Source organism: Leucoraja erinacea, chromosome 15 (genome assembly GCF_028641065.1).
Source record: "Leucoraja erinacea ecotype New England chromosome 15, Leri_hhj_1, whole genome shotgun sequence".
Taxonomy (NCBI): domain Eukaryota; kingdom Metazoa; phylum Chordata; class Chondrichthyes; order Rajiformes; family Rajidae; genus Leucoraja; species Leucoraja erinaceus.
In genome coordinates, this window is record NC_073391.1 from 35604063 (window position 1) to 35621391 (window position 17329).

The 17329-nt window shown below is 42.4% G+C and overlaps 1 protein-coding gene across 4 annotated transcripts in view; it reads left to right on the forward strand.

Moving 5' to 3' along the window:
• Positions 1–17329, forward strand: part of sh3pxd2aa (SH3 and PX domains 2Aa) — a 121021-nt gene that overhangs the window by 86942 nt on the left and 16750 nt on the right. For 3 of the 4 annotated variants that reach the window (XM_055647164.1, XM_055647166.1, XM_055647167.1), the window contains 3 exons: positions 2719–2802; positions 5719–5836; positions 16623–16972. In XM_055647164.1, the coding sequence (XP_055503139.1) occupies positions 2719–2802; positions 5719–5836; positions 16623–16972 (552 nt within the window). The remainder of the gene's footprint in view (positions 1–2718; positions 2803–5718; positions 5837–16622; positions 16973–17329) is intronic. The other variant, XM_055647165.1, reaches the window with a different exon arrangement.

The following is a 17329-nucleotide window of genomic DNA, read 5'->3' on the forward strand; positions in this document are numbered from 1 at the left end:
TTGTGTTTAATAAACTTTCCAGTTTTTCAGTGATTTGTTTTGAATCATTTTCTTAAATACTGGCATTTGAGCATTTAAATCTCTGAGTACTGTTGATAAAGATAGTTAAGCTGTGCTAATGTTCACAGGTAGCAGGTTGTGAAAAAATTGCTTTCTTGTGTTTAAAACACACAAACACACACAGGCACAGGCACAGACCCACCCACCCTCTCCTTAATTCTGTGAAGACAGTGGGTGACCTCGCATGCAGGCGATGAGAGCCTGCACGCTACAGTAATCACTCTTGGGCTTGGATGTTGTCTACATGGATTTTTGCAAAGCATTTTATAAAGTTCCCCTGCCCATCTATGTCTACAAGAGCAAGACTCCCATTCTCATTTAGTTTATAGGCCATCCATTAAATCATTGTCAATGTGTATTCAGAGCATATCACTATGTTTATGAACATATGTGAATCCTTGTATGTGAATACTTGGCCAATAAACGTATTCATTCATTCATGTTTAAAAAAACGTGTGGCCCGGTACAAGATAGGTTTAGAGGGATATGGACCAAACTCAGGCAGGTGGGACTTGTGTGGACGGGGCATGTTGGACAGCATGGATAAATTAGTGTTTCCTGTTTCCACATGGATTAACCTGACTCCTAAAGCAAGTCAGACTTGATACAATGCATGAGAATATATGAATGCTACTAAATGATGAAAAGTAATTAGTACTCAGAGTGTGAAAGAACCATTGCTCGCCAGTATTTTCATTGTCGGTACTAAAACAAAAACCATTTATGGATTCCAGGCTGGAAGAATAACTGGGATGAATGCACATGGATTTAACAGGACAACTAATTGAGATAAATCATGCTGTGTTGGTTATCTGTCTGATAGAATAGAATATTTTTAAAGGTTTTTTGGCTGTTAGAAACAAAGAAAGATAGGTGCAGGAGTAGGCCATTCGGCCCTTTGAGCGCGCACCGCCATTCAATATGATCGTGGCTGATCATCTAAAATCAGTACCCCATTCCTGCTTTTTCCCCATATCTCTTGATTCCTTTAGACCTAAGAGCTAAATCGAACTCCCTCTTGAAAACATCCAGTGAATTGGCCTCCACTGCCTTCTATGGCAGAGAATTCCACAGATTCACAACTCTCTGGGTGAAAATGTTTTTCCTCATCTCAGTCCTAAATGGCCTACCCCTTATTCTTAAACTGTGACCCCTGGTTTCGGACTCCTCCAACATCAGGAACATTTTTCCTGCATCTAGCCTGTCTAGCACTTTGTGTCATCTGTAAACTTGCTAATCATGCTATGTACGTTCTTATCCAAATCATTGATATAGGTGACAAGCAGCAATGGACCTAGCACTGAACCCTGTGGCACACCATTAACCACAAGCCTCCAGTCTGAAAAAACATCCTCCACCATCACTCTCTGCTTCCTTCCATGAAGCCAGTTTTCTATCCATTCAGCTATCTCTTCTTGGATCTCATGCAATCTAACCTTCTAGAGCAGCCTACCATGTGGAACCTTGTTGAACCTTTGCCTTACTAAAATCCATTTATAAAACATCTACAGCTCTGCCCTCATCAACCTTTTTTATAACATCTTTAAAAAGCACAATGAGGCTCTTGAGACACGACCTCCCCTGTACAAAACCACACTGATGATCCCTAATCAACCCTTGTCCATCTAGATGCATGTATATCTTATCTCGTGGAATACTGTCTAATAACTTTATGACCCTACTATACTATTCTGACCCTACTATCTCCACCCTACTATAGTTACCCAACCAGAGGCAACTAAATTTAAAGTAGCTCTTTCTTCCCAATAACCCTTTCTGGCTTAAGTCCTCCCTCCACCACCTCCAGTTTAAATTCCTTTAGGAATATTTTGGAGGACCAAGAACCAAGAACAAAGACCACCGATGTTAGGCTCTCTGCTCTATAGTACCCTGGCTATTCCCTGCAGCCCTTCTTGAATAGAGGTGCAACATTTGCCCCCCGCCAGTCTTTTGGTACTTCACCTGTATTGAATGACGACTCATAAATCTCAGCCAGGGCACCTGCAATCTCATCTCTAGCTTCCCACAGTGTCCTCGGATATATTTGATCAGGCCTGGGAAATTTGTCTACCACCATGTGCGTCAGGACATTCAGCAGCTCCTTGACCATAATGCTGATTGCTCTCAAGACACTTCCATTGACTGCTCCATGTTCTCAAGTCCTTATGTCTTTCCCCACAGTAAAAACAGGAGAAATACTCATTGAGGACCTTGCCCATCTCCTGTGGCTCTGCGCAGTTAATCGCTTTGAATCCTCAGGGGTCCTATCATTCCCCGGTTACCCTTTTTCCTTTTATATACATAAAATCTCCTGGGATTATCCTTAATAAAGTAGTCAGATACATTTTAGTCACTGAAATGTGCTAATTGTTCTTCTTGGTTCTGAGGGGATATGATGGTTCTTAAACAGATTGTTATATCTCGAGGAAGAGAATCAAATCTAGGCTTTTTCTAGCGTACGGAGAAATACACAACCTATTGAAGAACCGGTAAACCAGTGGTAATCGTTGAAAGATTTGTTCATAATAGTGCAATTCCATAAATTCCTTCCAGTCCTGGTCCATGTGGTTTCTTTGTCAATATGTTCATCTCTTTGTCATAAGCACTTGGCTGTTTGATTTTGTGTCTGTTTTGTAATATTTCACTCCATACTTATAGTCACTAAGAGACGTAAAGCTCATCTGCGTCGGCTGGATCGGAGGTGGACTTTGGGAGGAATGTGTAGCCGCCAGCAAAGCCCAGGTGAACAAAGCCCCGTGCCCTCTCAAATCACGCCCGCTTTTATTCCGCTACCGGACAGAAAGACAAAACAGCTTTCACTAAAGGCCTGATGCTTCCAATTTGTTGATTGTGTGTGCATGTGTTATGTTTATGTTTCTATCACATTCCCTCGTTGAACAGGTACTGATAATTTGTTCTGCTTTTTTTATTCTTTGATTTCTGCACCTACCGGAGTGGATGCAACAAAGGATGAAGCCATTTGGCCTGTCAAATTTATGCTAGAAAAGAAGGGAAATTCTGAAATCCATTGCTTACATTTTTTAAATCTCAGAAATGAAAAATGCTAAAAATGAATATATGGGGATGATTTTGCCTGTGAAGTCGATGTGTGCATTACAGAAATCACAGGCTTGGTGTGGCTTTGAATGAGCTGCTACACACCAGTAATTTTTAATTTTTTTTTTTATTTTTTTGCACAAGTTTTGTTAATAGGTCTGCTTATTTTTTCCTGGTTAAAAATTAAATGTAGTAAATTTTCTTGATGAATGTTATTCCTCATTTCATCACTGATCTTGGAATCTATCAAGTATGCTCTCTCCCTACTCAAAGATATGCTGTTAAAAAGCCAGCCTTTTGAAATCCTGTCAAAAAAAATGCTTGCATTCATTAGATTTAAATAATAAAATGTTAAGTCTGCAGCTCCACTGTTAAGTCCTCCCTCTCCACTGGTTCTGCTGTCACATTCTGCCGATTGCCTTCTCATCAAGCCTCTTCTGTTATTTCCCTCTGCCTTCCCCCACAGGAATTGGGGGGGAAGGCAGAGTTGCAAGCTTGACTTCTTTCCCCAAGTTATGATCAGTTCTCATACCCTGCTGTTCTTGCCTAAGCTCTGTCCTGCTCCCAAGTTATTCCATGCTGTGCTGTATTATTCTATATTCATTTTGACTCTGCTCCCGATACCTAGTTTTACCATTCACTTCCATACTCTGACTAGCAACCCTTTTCCCCTCCTGCATATCTTGGCAGACTTCCCAATGTTCTGCTCATTCTCCCATGTTCTCCTTCAGTACTCTGCATACAACCCCCCCCCCCCCTCAGCTCTCCCCTCTCGTGTTCTACCCTCCTCACATGGAAGCTTTGGTGTGGAATTAAGTCCTCTTCAGTGAGTTTATGCTTTGGAAATATTGAGAATTTTCCAGAACCAACAAATAATTCCAGTTGATGCAAAATGTATATGCTATGTGTTTTCAAATGAGACTTTGCTATATGTTTTCAAATGAGACTTTTGATTTTGTTTTTCATTCCTTGCTGCTCTTCATTGCTAGTGGAATTGCCATTGCTCTCCAGGCTCAGAGGCACATTTGAAGCACAAGCTATTTCAAATAAAAATCAAATGACGTAACTTCTCCAGTCTTTCTCCTCACAATGGTATTCATAGAAATGAATTTCTGAGCTTTGTGTTTTTTTAACAATTCCAATATAACCAGAATTAGTTTAACTTAACAGTCTCAAAATAACCCTTCATGGTCACATTTAGCAGCTGTTCCAGATGCAGGCGTTCATTTTATGTAATTGTTGTTAGTGGGCAAATACCAGAGATGCAGGAGGGAATTCTGTGCATTTTCTTCCTTATGTCTGAGTTATTTCCTGTTTGAACTACAATGTGTTGAATATATTATAGGTTAAATATTTGTATGTTTAATTAGTTTATTCCAGTGCTGAACTATCATCATCATCATCAGAGGCATTGAATGTACAGTACAGTGCCCTTAAGCTCACTACCTCCATGCTGGCATTTTTGCCCATCTACATGAATCCCATTTGACCGCATTAGGCCAGAATCCCCCTATGCCCTACTTATTTAAGTGTCTGTCTGTACGCTAAACATATTTATTTCATAGGATTCCACCAGCCACTCTGGCAGCTTGTTCCAGCTATCAACCACTATCTGTACCACATCTTTCCCCTTTGTTCCACTTAAAATACTTTGTGCATAGTCCTATTATTTTTGATACCCATACCAGTGGAAAAATATTTTGACTATACACCCCATCTGTGCCTCGCATAATCTTTTATATTTCTATCGTCACACCCTAGTCTCTTTTGCACCTGGAAAAGCAAGCCCACCTACCCATTTTATCATGAATAACTAAAGACTTTCAATCCAAGCTAGATCATGATGAATCTCTTCTACACTCTACTCTGCACAATCATAAACCTGCTTTAATGTGTCAACCAAAACTGCACAAAATGCTCAAATGCAACCTAACTAATGTTTTGTGAAGTTGCAGTGCCATTTTCAGGGAACTGTTGACTTTGGCTCCTTGGTCACTCTGATCAATTAATATCCTTGAATGCCCTACCATCTATTGTATATGCCCCACCCCTGCTTGACTTTTCAATATGCATCAATTTGCACTTGTCGGGGGGGGGGGGGGGATTGAATTAAATGTGCTAATGCTCCACCAATTTTTTTTTTTTTATGTGATCTACTCCGATAGCCAGCCAACCTTGCTCGCTGACCACAACACCAATAATTTTCATGTTATCTACAAACTTACTAATCATTCTTCCTACATTCATATTTAAAACATAGTCATTCAGCCCAACTTGTTCATGCCGACCAAGATGCTTCATTTAAAAAAGTTCCTTCATTTAAAACAGAAATGGAATTAACTCGAGACCATTTCCGAAAGTCAGCACAGGGACAATGGGCAGACTGCTTCTTCTGCCTTGCAGAACCATCTTATAAATCTATTCTGCTACTTTTCTTTATTCAAAAGATTGCTTAATTAAACATTGAGTTCAAGAAATGAAGTAGAGGAAGCTTAGAGAGAGAGCTTGTTGAATTGTTTTGGATGCTCACCAACGCTGTAGCAACTGAAAGATTTTGGAAACATCTTGCTCTAACTTTGCGATGATGTTTATTTGTCATAGAGGAAAAATATATCACTGTGCAACCGTACGTCAACCAGGGCAAAGATGAAATTGGGTTTGAGAAGGGCGTCATGGTGGAGGTCATCCAGCGAAATCTCGAAGGCTGGTGGTTCATCAGGTGAGCTTTGTTTCAGAGCTAAACTGGAAAACCGTGCTTTGCTGTTAATATCCATTTACCTTACAGTACAGGGCAATGAACATAGGCAATTTGTATTGAAGCTGTTACAGCTCTAGAGCGATAATTATAATTAAAATTGGGCCCCATATCTGAGGAAGGATGTGCTGGCATTGGAGAGGGCCTAGAGGAGGTTTATGAAATGATCCTGGGAATGATTGGATTAACATGTGATGAGCGTTTGACGGCAGTGGGCTTGTACTCACTAGAGTTTAAACGGATGAGGAGGGACCTCATTGAAACTTACCGAATAATGAAAGGCCTGGATGTGAGAGGATGGTCCCAATGGTCCCACGCCTCAGCACTGGTGAGTAAGGCAAGGCAGCGCCTTTACCACCTCAGGCAATTGAGGAAATTCAGAGTGTCTCCGAGGATCCTCCAGTGCTTCTACGCAGCGGCGGTGGAAAGCATCTTGTCCGGGAACATTACCATCTGGTTCGGGAATTGCTCTGCCAAGGACAAGAAGGCTCTGCAGAGAGTAGTGCGTTCAGCCGAACGCACTATGGGAACTTCACTCACCCCCCTGCAGGAACTATACAACAGGAGGTGCAACTCCAGAGCAAACAAAATCATGAGAGACCTCTTCCACCCCTGCAACAGACTGTTCCAGCCGCTACGGTCAGGCAAACGCCTCCGTTGCCATGCAGTGAGAACGGAGAGGTTGAGAAGGAGTTTCTTCCCAGAGGCAATTCGGACTGTAAACGCCTTTCTCACCAGGGACTAACTGTACAGAACGTTTTTTCCTTCTATTATTTATTATGTAAAATAATATGTGTGTTATGATTGTGTTTATAATTTGTTTGGTTGTTTTGTTGTTCCGCGAGCATTGCCACTTTCATTTCACTGCACATCTCATATGTGTATGTGACAAATAAACTTGACTTGACTTGACTTGATAGTGGAAGAGTCTAGGACCAGAGGGCATAGCCTCAGAATAAAAGGACGAACATTTAGAGAGGAGATGAGAAGGAATTTCTTTAGTCACATGGTGATGAATCGCTGGAATTGTTTGCCACAGACGGCTGTGGAGGCCAAGTAATTTGGGTATTTATAAGGCAGAGATTGACAGATTGATTAGTAAGAATGTCGAGTTATGGGGAGAAGGTAGGAGAATGGGGTTGAGTGGGAAAGATAGGTCAGCCATGGTTGAATGATGGAGTAGACTCGATGGGCCAAATGGCCTAAGTCTGCTCCTATAACCTATGAACTTAAAAATGAAAATTATTCAGTGGAGAAACATACAAGAAAAAATTAAAGAGCAACAACGTTGCCTCTGAAGGTTTTACTATATTGTGTCATTTCAAAGAGCTTTGTATTATGTACTTTTGAAGTCAGTATTCTGATGAGGAATTTTCCCTCGGGCCTGTAGTGTTCATCAGGTGTAAGCATACATAATTAACGTGTAATGCACAGTGAGCAGCAACATATCTGATCTTTGCATAAGTCAGTTTGCCTACCATCGCAATAGGTCCACAGCAGATGCCATCTCCCTGGCCCTAAACTCATCTCTGGAACACTTAGACAACATGGACACTTACATCAGACTCCTATTTATTGACTGAGAACAGTTCATAGAAACATAGAAAATAGGTGCAGAAGGAGACCATTCGGCCCTTCGAGCCAGCACCGCCGTTCGTTGTGATCATGGCTGATCGTCCCCAATCAATAACCCGTGCCTGCCTTCTCCCCATATCCGTTGATTCCACTAGCCCCTAGAGCTCTATCTAACTCTCTCTTAAATCCATCCAGTGATTTGGCCTCTGTGGCAGGGAATTCCACAAATTCACAACTCTCTGGGTGAAATAGTTTTTTCTCACATTCTTAAAAGGCCTCCCCTTTATTCTAAGACTGTGGCCCCTGGTTCTGGACTAACATCGGGAACATTTTTCCTGCATCCAGCTTGTCCAGTCCTTTTATAATTTTATGTTACTATAAGAATCCCCATCATCTTTCTAAACTCCAGTGAATACAAGCCTAATATTTTCAATCTTTCCTCATATGACAGCCCCGCCATCCCAGGGATCAATCTCGTGAACCTATGTTGCACTGCCTCAATCACAAGGATGTCCTTCCTCAAATTAGGAGACCAAAACTGTACACAATACTCCAGATGTGGTCTTACCAGAGCCTATACAACTACAGAAGAACCTCTTTACTCCTATACTGAAATCTTATTGTTATGAAGGCCAACATTCCATTAGCTTTATTCACTGCCTGCTGTACCTGCACGCAAACTTTCAGTGACTGGTGCACTAGGACACCCAGGTCTTGCTGCACCTCCCCTTACCTAACCTAACCCCATTGAGATAATAATCTGCCCCTTGTTTTTGTCGCCAAAGTGGATAACCTCACATTTATCTATATTATACTGCATCTGCCACGTATCTGCCCACTCACTCAACCTGTCCAGGTCACCCTGCAACCTCCTAACATCCTCTTCACAGTTCACACGGCCTCCCAGCTTTGTGTCATCCACAAACTTGCGAGTGTTGCTCCTAATTCCCTCTTCCAAATCATTAATATATATGGTAAATAGTTGCGGCCCCAACACCGAGCTTTGCGGCACTCCACTCGCCGCTGCCTGCCATTCTGAAAAGGACCCGTTCACTCCTATTCTTTGCTTCCTGTCTGCCAACCAATTTTCTATCCATGTCAACACCCTACCCCCAATTCCATGTGCTCTAATTTTAGTCACCAGTCTCCCATGCGGGACCTTATCAAAGGCTTTCTGAAAGTCTAGATGCACTACATCCACTGGCTCCCGTTCATCCATTTTACTTGTCACATCCTCAAAAAATTCGGGAAGATTAGTCATGCATGATTTCCCTTTCATAAATCCATGTTGACTTGGACTAATCCTTTTACTGCTATCCAAATGCCCCATTATTACCTCTTTAATAATTGACTCCAGCATATTTCCCACCACCGGTCAGGCTTACTGGTCTGTAATTCCCTGATTTCTCTCTCGCTCCTTTCTTGAAAAATAGGATAACATTAGCTAACTGATCCTGAATCTATTGAACATTGGAGAATGATCACCAATGCGTCCACCATTTCTAGAGCCACCTCTCTGAGGACCCTGGGATGCAGACCGTCCTGCCCAGGGGATTTATCATCCTTCAGTCCCATTAGCCTACCCAATACTATTTCTCACCTAATGAAAATTTCTTTCAGTTCCTCTACCCCCTTAGATCCTCTGTCCTCCAGTACATCTGAGAGATTGTCTTCCTTAGTGAAGACAGATCCGAAGTACCTGTTCAACTCTTCTGTCATTTCCTTGTTACCCATAATAATTTCACCCGTGTCTGCCTTCAAGGGACCCACATTTGACTTTGCTACTCTTTTTCATTTAACATATCTAAAGATGCTTTTACTGTCCTTCTTTATATTCCTGGCCAGCTTCTCCTCGTACTTAATCTTTTCAGCCCATATTGCTCGTTTTGTTTCCTTCTGTTGTCCTATGAAAGTTTCCCAATCCTCTGGCTTCCGGCTACTCTTTGCTGTGTTATGCATCTTTTCTTTTAGTTTATTCTATCCCTAACTTACTTGTCAGCCACCTTTGCCTCCTACTCCCCTTAGATTCTTTCTTCCTTTTTGGAATGAAATGATCCTGTGTCTTCCGCATTATACCCAGAAATTCCTGCCATTGCTGTTCCACCATCATTCCTGCTAGGATCCTTTTCCAGTCTACCTTGGCCAGCTCCTCATGCCTTCATAGTCCCCTTTGTTCAACTGCATCACTGTCACTTCCGATTTAACCTTCTACTCCTCAAATTTCAGATTAAAACTAATCATATTATGATCTTTTCCTCCAAGCGGATCTCTTATCAAATCTGGTTCATTAGACATCACTAAATCCAGAATTGCCTTTTCTCTAGTCGGCTCCATTACAAGCTGCTCTAAGAGTCCAGAGTTTATGGGAAGTACTTACAAAGAACGCATATATATATATTTGAAAGATCAGGGGGTTGATGGTTAAGGAGATTTGGCATAGAGTCTGTGTTGGATCAAACATGATCAAATTCAATGGCAGGGCAAATGGTGTTTCGAGTTTAGTTTGCTGTCACGTGTACCGTTGGGTGCTAACCAGTCAGCGGAAAGACAATACATGATTACAATTGAACCATCCACAGTGTGCAGAAACATGATAAAGGGAATAACGTTTAGTGCAAGATATATCCTCTCCAATGCTACAATCTATTCTGTCCATTACCAGGTGACATAGAGGGATATGGATCACATTCAGCCAAAGGAGATTAGTTTGGCATCATAGTCGTCCTTCTAGTTCCACTGATGTCTTGTTTAGTTTCACTGTATCTCCTCGTTATCACCTTTACCGCCACCAACAATGGACCATTGTGGGCTTGCCCTTTCCTTGATCACCGTTGCTGGCTTCGATTTGTTCTTTTCATACCTTTTATCCAATTGTTCTTTGTACCTTTTCATACCTCTACTTTCCCTCTCCCTGACTTTCAGTCTGAAGAAGTGTCTCAACCCGAAACCTCGCCCATCCATGTTCCCCAGAGATGCTGCCTGACCTGTTGAGCCACTCCAGCAGTGATGAAAACGCTGTCCTGCACTCTGTATCTTCTCCTTTGCTCTACTTATTGTACTTGAGTTAGGCTTGATTGTATTTATATAGAGTATATCTGGGAGACATAGGTAGGAAGGAACTGCAGATGCTGGTTTAAACCAAAGAGAGACACAAAATGCTGGAGTAACTCAGACGTGTAACATCTCTGAAGAGAAGGAATGGGTGTTATTTTGGGTCGAGACCCTTCTTCGGACTGGGTATATCTGATCGGTTTGGATAACATACAAAACAAAGCTTTTCACTGTACCTCTGTATGCATGACAATAATAAACCTAAACTAATGGGCAGTAAAATGGCAGGTAGAGTTTAATCCAGACAAGTGTCATGTGTTGCTCTTTGGGACATTAAAATCTGTTCGATTGCCATATTTATGTAAATTCTGAGAAAGTTTTAGGGAAAAATGAGGGGTGTTGTTTTTTTCAGTTAAACTGTCGTTGGGTCTGGAACTCGTTGGAGGTAAAAACCCTTTTCACATTTTTCCATGCTTGGAAGAGAACTTTGAACGCCAATACCTTTTACTGCTTGAGTTGGCATTGGGGCAATGTAAATAACTGTGTGCGCTGGCATGAATTATGGGCAAATCTCCTGCAAATTACTATGTTCTAAAACTGGCTCTGAAAAAAATTCTGAAATGGAAAAGTTAGAGTTGTGAGGGCAGATTTGGCAAGTTTTCATTTTGCTACAAATATTGTATATTTTACCTATTCATAATCTGTGTAAGAAAATCTAGTTGTAATCATTTGGTGGGGCCCATTTTCTGTACATTATGCAGGCACAGTCAGCTGTGATTTACTTCTGTTCTTTGGACTTTACCATTAGTACACTAATGGGGAGTGAGGGAGTTTGAGTCCCTTGACATCTAGGTTCAATGGCCAATCGTGCTGCCTTTTGGTGGAACTCATCCAACTCTCCCAGAATGCTTCTGTCAGCAGATTCCCTCATTTCCTGTTTCTTTTTACAGTTATTCCCCACTGGAGTAATTCCAGGGTTTCAGAGCTGGAAAGCAGATGGCAGGAAGTGGCTCTCAGACATGAAGACATTTTACTCCACAAACTTGTTTGTCTGCTTCTTGCCCGCATTTACTTCTTAAAAACCAAAGCCTTGGCTTAGGCCATAATGAAAGTTCACTTTGCACCTTTTTGTGAGATTAGTTTGAGTGGAGTAGTAACATTTATCTGTTTGTGAGCTAATCATATCTTGAAGCTTCTGCTGTTTGAGGTGGTTACTTACTATGAGTTACACACAAGCAGTATCCACTGCAATAGTATGGTGAAGGGTCTTGACCCGAAACGTCACCCATCCATGTTCTCCAGGGATGCTGCCTGAACCAGCACTTTGTGTCATTTTCAGCAATTGTATAGTGAATGTTCTTCTTTTAAACACATAGATACATTTGTCTCAGTATGGGTTAATAGTTGAAAAGCTACATTTCTGCTTTTGATTGCAGCAACAGAAGTTGCTGCCAAATGACCTCACTCTGCACAAAAGGGAATATTCAACAAGGTTTTTCTCCGGCTGCAGTGCATTAGAAACCTTGTGTCCAAATTATTTGCGTCTAATTAAGCTGTATCCCTACTTCATTACCTATGTTAGGTATTCATAATACCTGATGGCATCATGTAGCACCGATACAGGACCTTCAGTCTGCTGTGCCCATGTTGACCATTCAGTACCTGACTATACTAATCCTAATTCCCTCATTCTATAGTCTTCAGTGCCACAGCATTGAAGTGTTCCTCTATATACTTACTAAATGTTTTGAGAATACCTTCAGAGTTTTGCTTACCTCAATCTATTTCCCTGTTAGACATCTACTCCAAGGAAAACAAATGCAGCCTACCAGTTTATTATTTTAGGGCCTCCCACCTCCCATCTGCTTTTGCCTATAATTTGCCAGGCTTTGACCCACACACACATCTTTTACAGCTTTCTCCCCCGACTACAATTAGTCTGACGGTTCTTACCCGAAAGTTGCTTTTCCATGACCTCTAGAGATACCGCTTGATCTGCTGAGTTATTAAAGTACTTTGTTTTCTACAATAAAAAACTACAGCATAGGAACAGTTCCTTAGGCCCACACTTATCTTATCTGCCTGCGCATGATCCATTCCCTGCATATCCATGTGCCTATTTAAAAGCCTCTTAAAAGCCAGTCTTGTAACTCCCACCACCCATGGCAGCACGTTCCAGGCATCCACCCTCCGAGTAAAAAAACTTGTCCTGCACATCTATAAACTTTGCTCCTTTTACCTTATAGCTATGTCCTCCAACCTGGGTAAAAGGTTCTGTCTATCCATCAAGCTTATTTTATAGACTTCTATCAACTCTCCCCACAATATCCAGCGGTCTAGAGAAATCAATCCAAGTTTGTCCAACCTCTTCTTGTAGCTAATACTTCTTAATCCAGGCACCATTCTGCACCTTCTCCAAAGCCTCCACACCCTTTCTGTACTGGAGCCACCGGAACTGTATGTAATACTCCAAATGTAGCCTAACCAAAGTCTTTTAGAGCTGCATCATTACTTTTTGGTTTTTATACTCAATGTGCTTTGCTCAAGATTCCTGCATCTGAAGTCACTTGTGCCTCCCCATTACAAAAGAGAAGATGCTGGCTGTCTTGAAGCATTTTTGAGTGAATAAATCCCTGGGGCCTGTACATTGTATAACATTGTGAAAAGCTCGAATAAATTGCAGTGACCATGGCAGAGATATTTACATTAGTTTTAGCCATAGGTTCAACACTGGAAGGTGGTTAATGTTGTTCTTCTATTTTAAAAAAGGGCTACAAAGATTAGCCAGGGAACTACAGGCCATCGAGCCTAACATCCGTGGTGGGAATGTTACTGAAGGGAATTTTGAGAGTCAGGATCGACCAGCATTTGCAAAGATCGGGTTGATTAGCAGTTGTTGGCATGGTTTTGAGCATGGGAAATCTGGAGTTTTTTTTTTTTTTTTAAGAGGATTGACATAAAATGCTGGAGTAACTCTGCGGGACAGGCAGCATCTCTGGAGAGAAGGAATGGGTGACGTTTCGAGTCGATACCCTTCTTCAGACTGATATCAGGGGAGTGAGCGGGACAACGATAGAATGTAGTCGGAGACAGTAAGACTGGTGGGAGAACTGGGAAGGGGGAGGGGATAGGGAGGGAAAGCAAGGGGTATTTGAAGTTAGAGAAGTCAATGTTCACACTGCTGGGATGTAAACTACCTAAGTGAAATATGATGTGTTGTTCCTCCAATTTGCACTGGGCCTCACTCTGACAATGGAGGAGGCTCAGGACAGAAAGTTCAGATTAGAAATGGGAGGGAGAGTTGAAGTGCTGAGCAACCGGAAGATCAGGCAAGTTAAGATGGACTGCGCTTAGTCTCGTCGACATTTGGAACAGCGGATACAGTAGATGAGGTTGGAGGAGGTGCAAGTGAATACAGTAGATGAGGTTGGAGGAGGTGCAAGTGAAAACTTTGACAAAGAGGATTGACGAGGTCACGGCAGTAGACATTGCCAACATAGACCTTAGCAAAGCCTTGACAAGTTCCTGCATGGTTGGCCATTCCAGAAGATTAGATCACATGGGATCTAGGGTGAGCTAGCTCATTGCATGCATAATTGGTTTGGTGCAGTAAGAGAGTGGTAATGGAGGGTTGTTATTCAGATTGAAGGCCCATGACCAGTGTGCCGCAGGGTTCGGTGTTTGGTCCACTGTTCTTCGTCATCTTTATTAAGGATTTTGATTACAATGTTATTAAAGCAGTTTCCCACTCAGAAATCTAAGCTGACTATCCCTTATCAGACGATGCCTTTCCATATGAAAGTCAATGCTGTCTATCCTGTAACTAACTAGTTGGGCTAATTGGCTCCTTTGTTCCATGACACGTCTATTAGTTCCATGAACATTTTTTGGCAACTAAGAGTTCATGCTTGATGGTGTTCAGATTTGGCTGCTTGTTGATATGGGCAGTAAGTTGGCAAGACTTCAGAAATAGTCACAGTTCTAGATTATATATTGGCGAAATCAGGAGGCAGCTCAAACGACAGTGAAGCACCATTCCCTGATGAAATCATGCGTTCTACATGCGCTTTGATGGGGAGAACACTGATATGCCTTCCTGAACCCCCATACGCCCTGATGGTATTAGTCACAGTTACAGAGGCTGACGTCAGAAGATCCTTCGGGGGGGGGGGGTGAACCCTCAGAAAGCGTCTGGACCTGATTGTACACCGGGTCGAGTTCTCAAAACCTGTGCTGCCCAACTGGCTGGAGATTTTGCAGACATTTTCAACCTCTCATTAGTGAGATCTGAGGTTCCCACCTGCTTTGAGGGCATCGATAATACCGGTGTCCAAGAAGAGTAAGGTGATGTGCCTCAACGACTATCAACCAGTGGCACTAATGTCAGTGGTGATGAAGTGCTTTGAGAGTTTGGTTATGGTGCATATCAACTCCTACCTCAACAAGAACCTCGACCCATTACAGTCGCCTACCATCACAACGGGTCAACGTAGGATGTGATCTCACTGGCTCTCCCCCTGCACTGCACCAGACAATAAAAACACTTATGTCAGGTTGTTGTTTATAGACTGCAGCTCGGAGTTCAATACCATCATCCCCTCCAAGCTGGTTACCACACCACTCCATCCTTGGTCCGTAGGGGGAGGAGTGGCTCCGCTGTCAGCGACTGATGACGGGATCTAGGGAGTGGGTAGGGCCCGAAGATGTCCTGGTTGGGTTGCTCCCTGGCCTGGCCAAGCTGGCCATCCGCGAGCCATGGCGCCTGGCGGAAGATGGTTTTGCCCGAGCAGGATGCTTGGCCCTTTCCCGGGTGGTTTTAAAGAGGGCCATAGTTGTATAGTAGTTATTTAGTATATTTGTAAGGATGGTAACATAGTTGTTTGAAAATGTAGATAATAGGGTGATTTTGCACTATGGTGGTGGGTGTGTTACTCCGGTTTTGGTATTTTGGGGTGTTTGTTTCGTGTTTGTAATTAAATAAATTACTTTTGATACAAAAAAAAAGCTGGACTGGGTCTCTGGGCATCCCTCTGCAATTGGATCCTCGACTTCCTCATCCACAGACCACAGTCAGTTCGAATTGGCAGAAACACTTCTTCCTCATTAACCATCAGTAAGCTACGTGCTCAGCCCCCTGCTATACTCACTCGTGACCGTATAGCAGGACACAGTGCGAACTACATCTTCAAGTTTGCCGACGACACCACCGTTGTTGGACGAATTACAGATGGTGATAAGTCAGAGTACAGAAGTGAGATCGATCGATTGACCAAATGGTGCCAGCACAACAACCTGGGTCTCAATATCAATAAAACCAATTAACTGATTGTGGCCTTTGGAAGAGGAAGGATGAGGACCCCCAATCCTGTTTATATCAATGGTGGAGAGAGTCAAAGCTTCAAATTCCTGGGTGTGCATATTTCAGAAGATATTTCCTGGACCCAGCACACTGATGCAATTATAAAGAAAGCGCATCAATGCCTCTCTTTCCTGTCAAGGTTAAGGAGATTTGATATGAACTTCTCTTGAACTGCTGTAGGTGTACAGTAGGAAACCAGGCTAAACGAGGGATAGGACTGGCATCTTAATGTTCCAGGTTACAGATGCTACATGCACGATAGAGGTGATGGGACAAGATGAGGGGGAGTAGCTTTCTTGAGGATCGAGAACATCAAGGTAGTAGAATGAGATGACCGTGTGATGGTTTATCCAGTGATGCTATATGGTAGATCTGAGAAACAAAAAGGGGATGATCGCCTCATTGGGAGGTGTACTATTGGCCCCAAAATAGTCAATGGGAATTAGAAGAATAAATATGCCAGGAGATTGTAGGCATCTTCAGGACTAATAGAAACATAGAAACGTAGAAATTAGGTGCAGGAGTAGGCCATTCGGCCCTTCGAGCCTGCACCGCCATTCAATATGATTGTGGCTGATCATCCAACTCGATATCCTGTACCTGCCTTCTCTCCATACCCCCTGATCCAACAAGGGCCACATCTAACTCCCTCTTAAATATAGCAATATTCGGTTTCAGGCTGATAGTTTGAGGATTGATATTTGCAGTAATTAAGGCAAAAGTAAAATAATATTTGTTTGTAAATTTGTAATTTTATTTTCCCAGATATCAAGGCAAAGAGGGATGGGCACCTGCATCATATCTGAAGAAAATCAAAGATGAACTTTCTCCAACGAAGAAGCCTGTTAATGGGCCGGTTGAGATCATTGGCAACATAATGGAAATAAGTAACCTTCTGAACAAGAAAACAAGCAGTGAAAAAGAGATTCAGACAGAGAACGAGCCCAGACATTATGATCACCCTCCACTCACTGCAAAGGAGATTAGCCTTCCACTGCCATGTGAACAGACCAATGGTGATGTAGCAGTGTTAATAGGAACAGAGAAGAGATTCAGTCGAGCCACACCAGGCACCCCAGCTGTGGCCAGGATCGCTCCACAGAGAGCAGAGATAGGTACGGGATGAATACATTTCCTGTTCTATAATCACAAATTCCAGCTTGAGTCTGACCTAAAACCATGTTTACCAATCCAATGGTTCATTGGTACTTTATTGCCACATGTACCTAGATACAGTCAAATTCTGTTTTTGTATACTGTTCAGTAAGAATCTTATGATACACAAGCGCAATATACTTGAGTACAAGCGTGTAGGATAGTAGATTACACTGAGGCAGCACATAAGAGTTGCCACATAACCAGCGCCATCGTGTACTCTTCAAGTTCAGAGTTGTTAAAAATGTTAGTGTCTTAACTTGGCCATGAAGGCCTGCTGGCAGCACTGGATTGGCGTTGCAAGGTCAGCTTGGCTA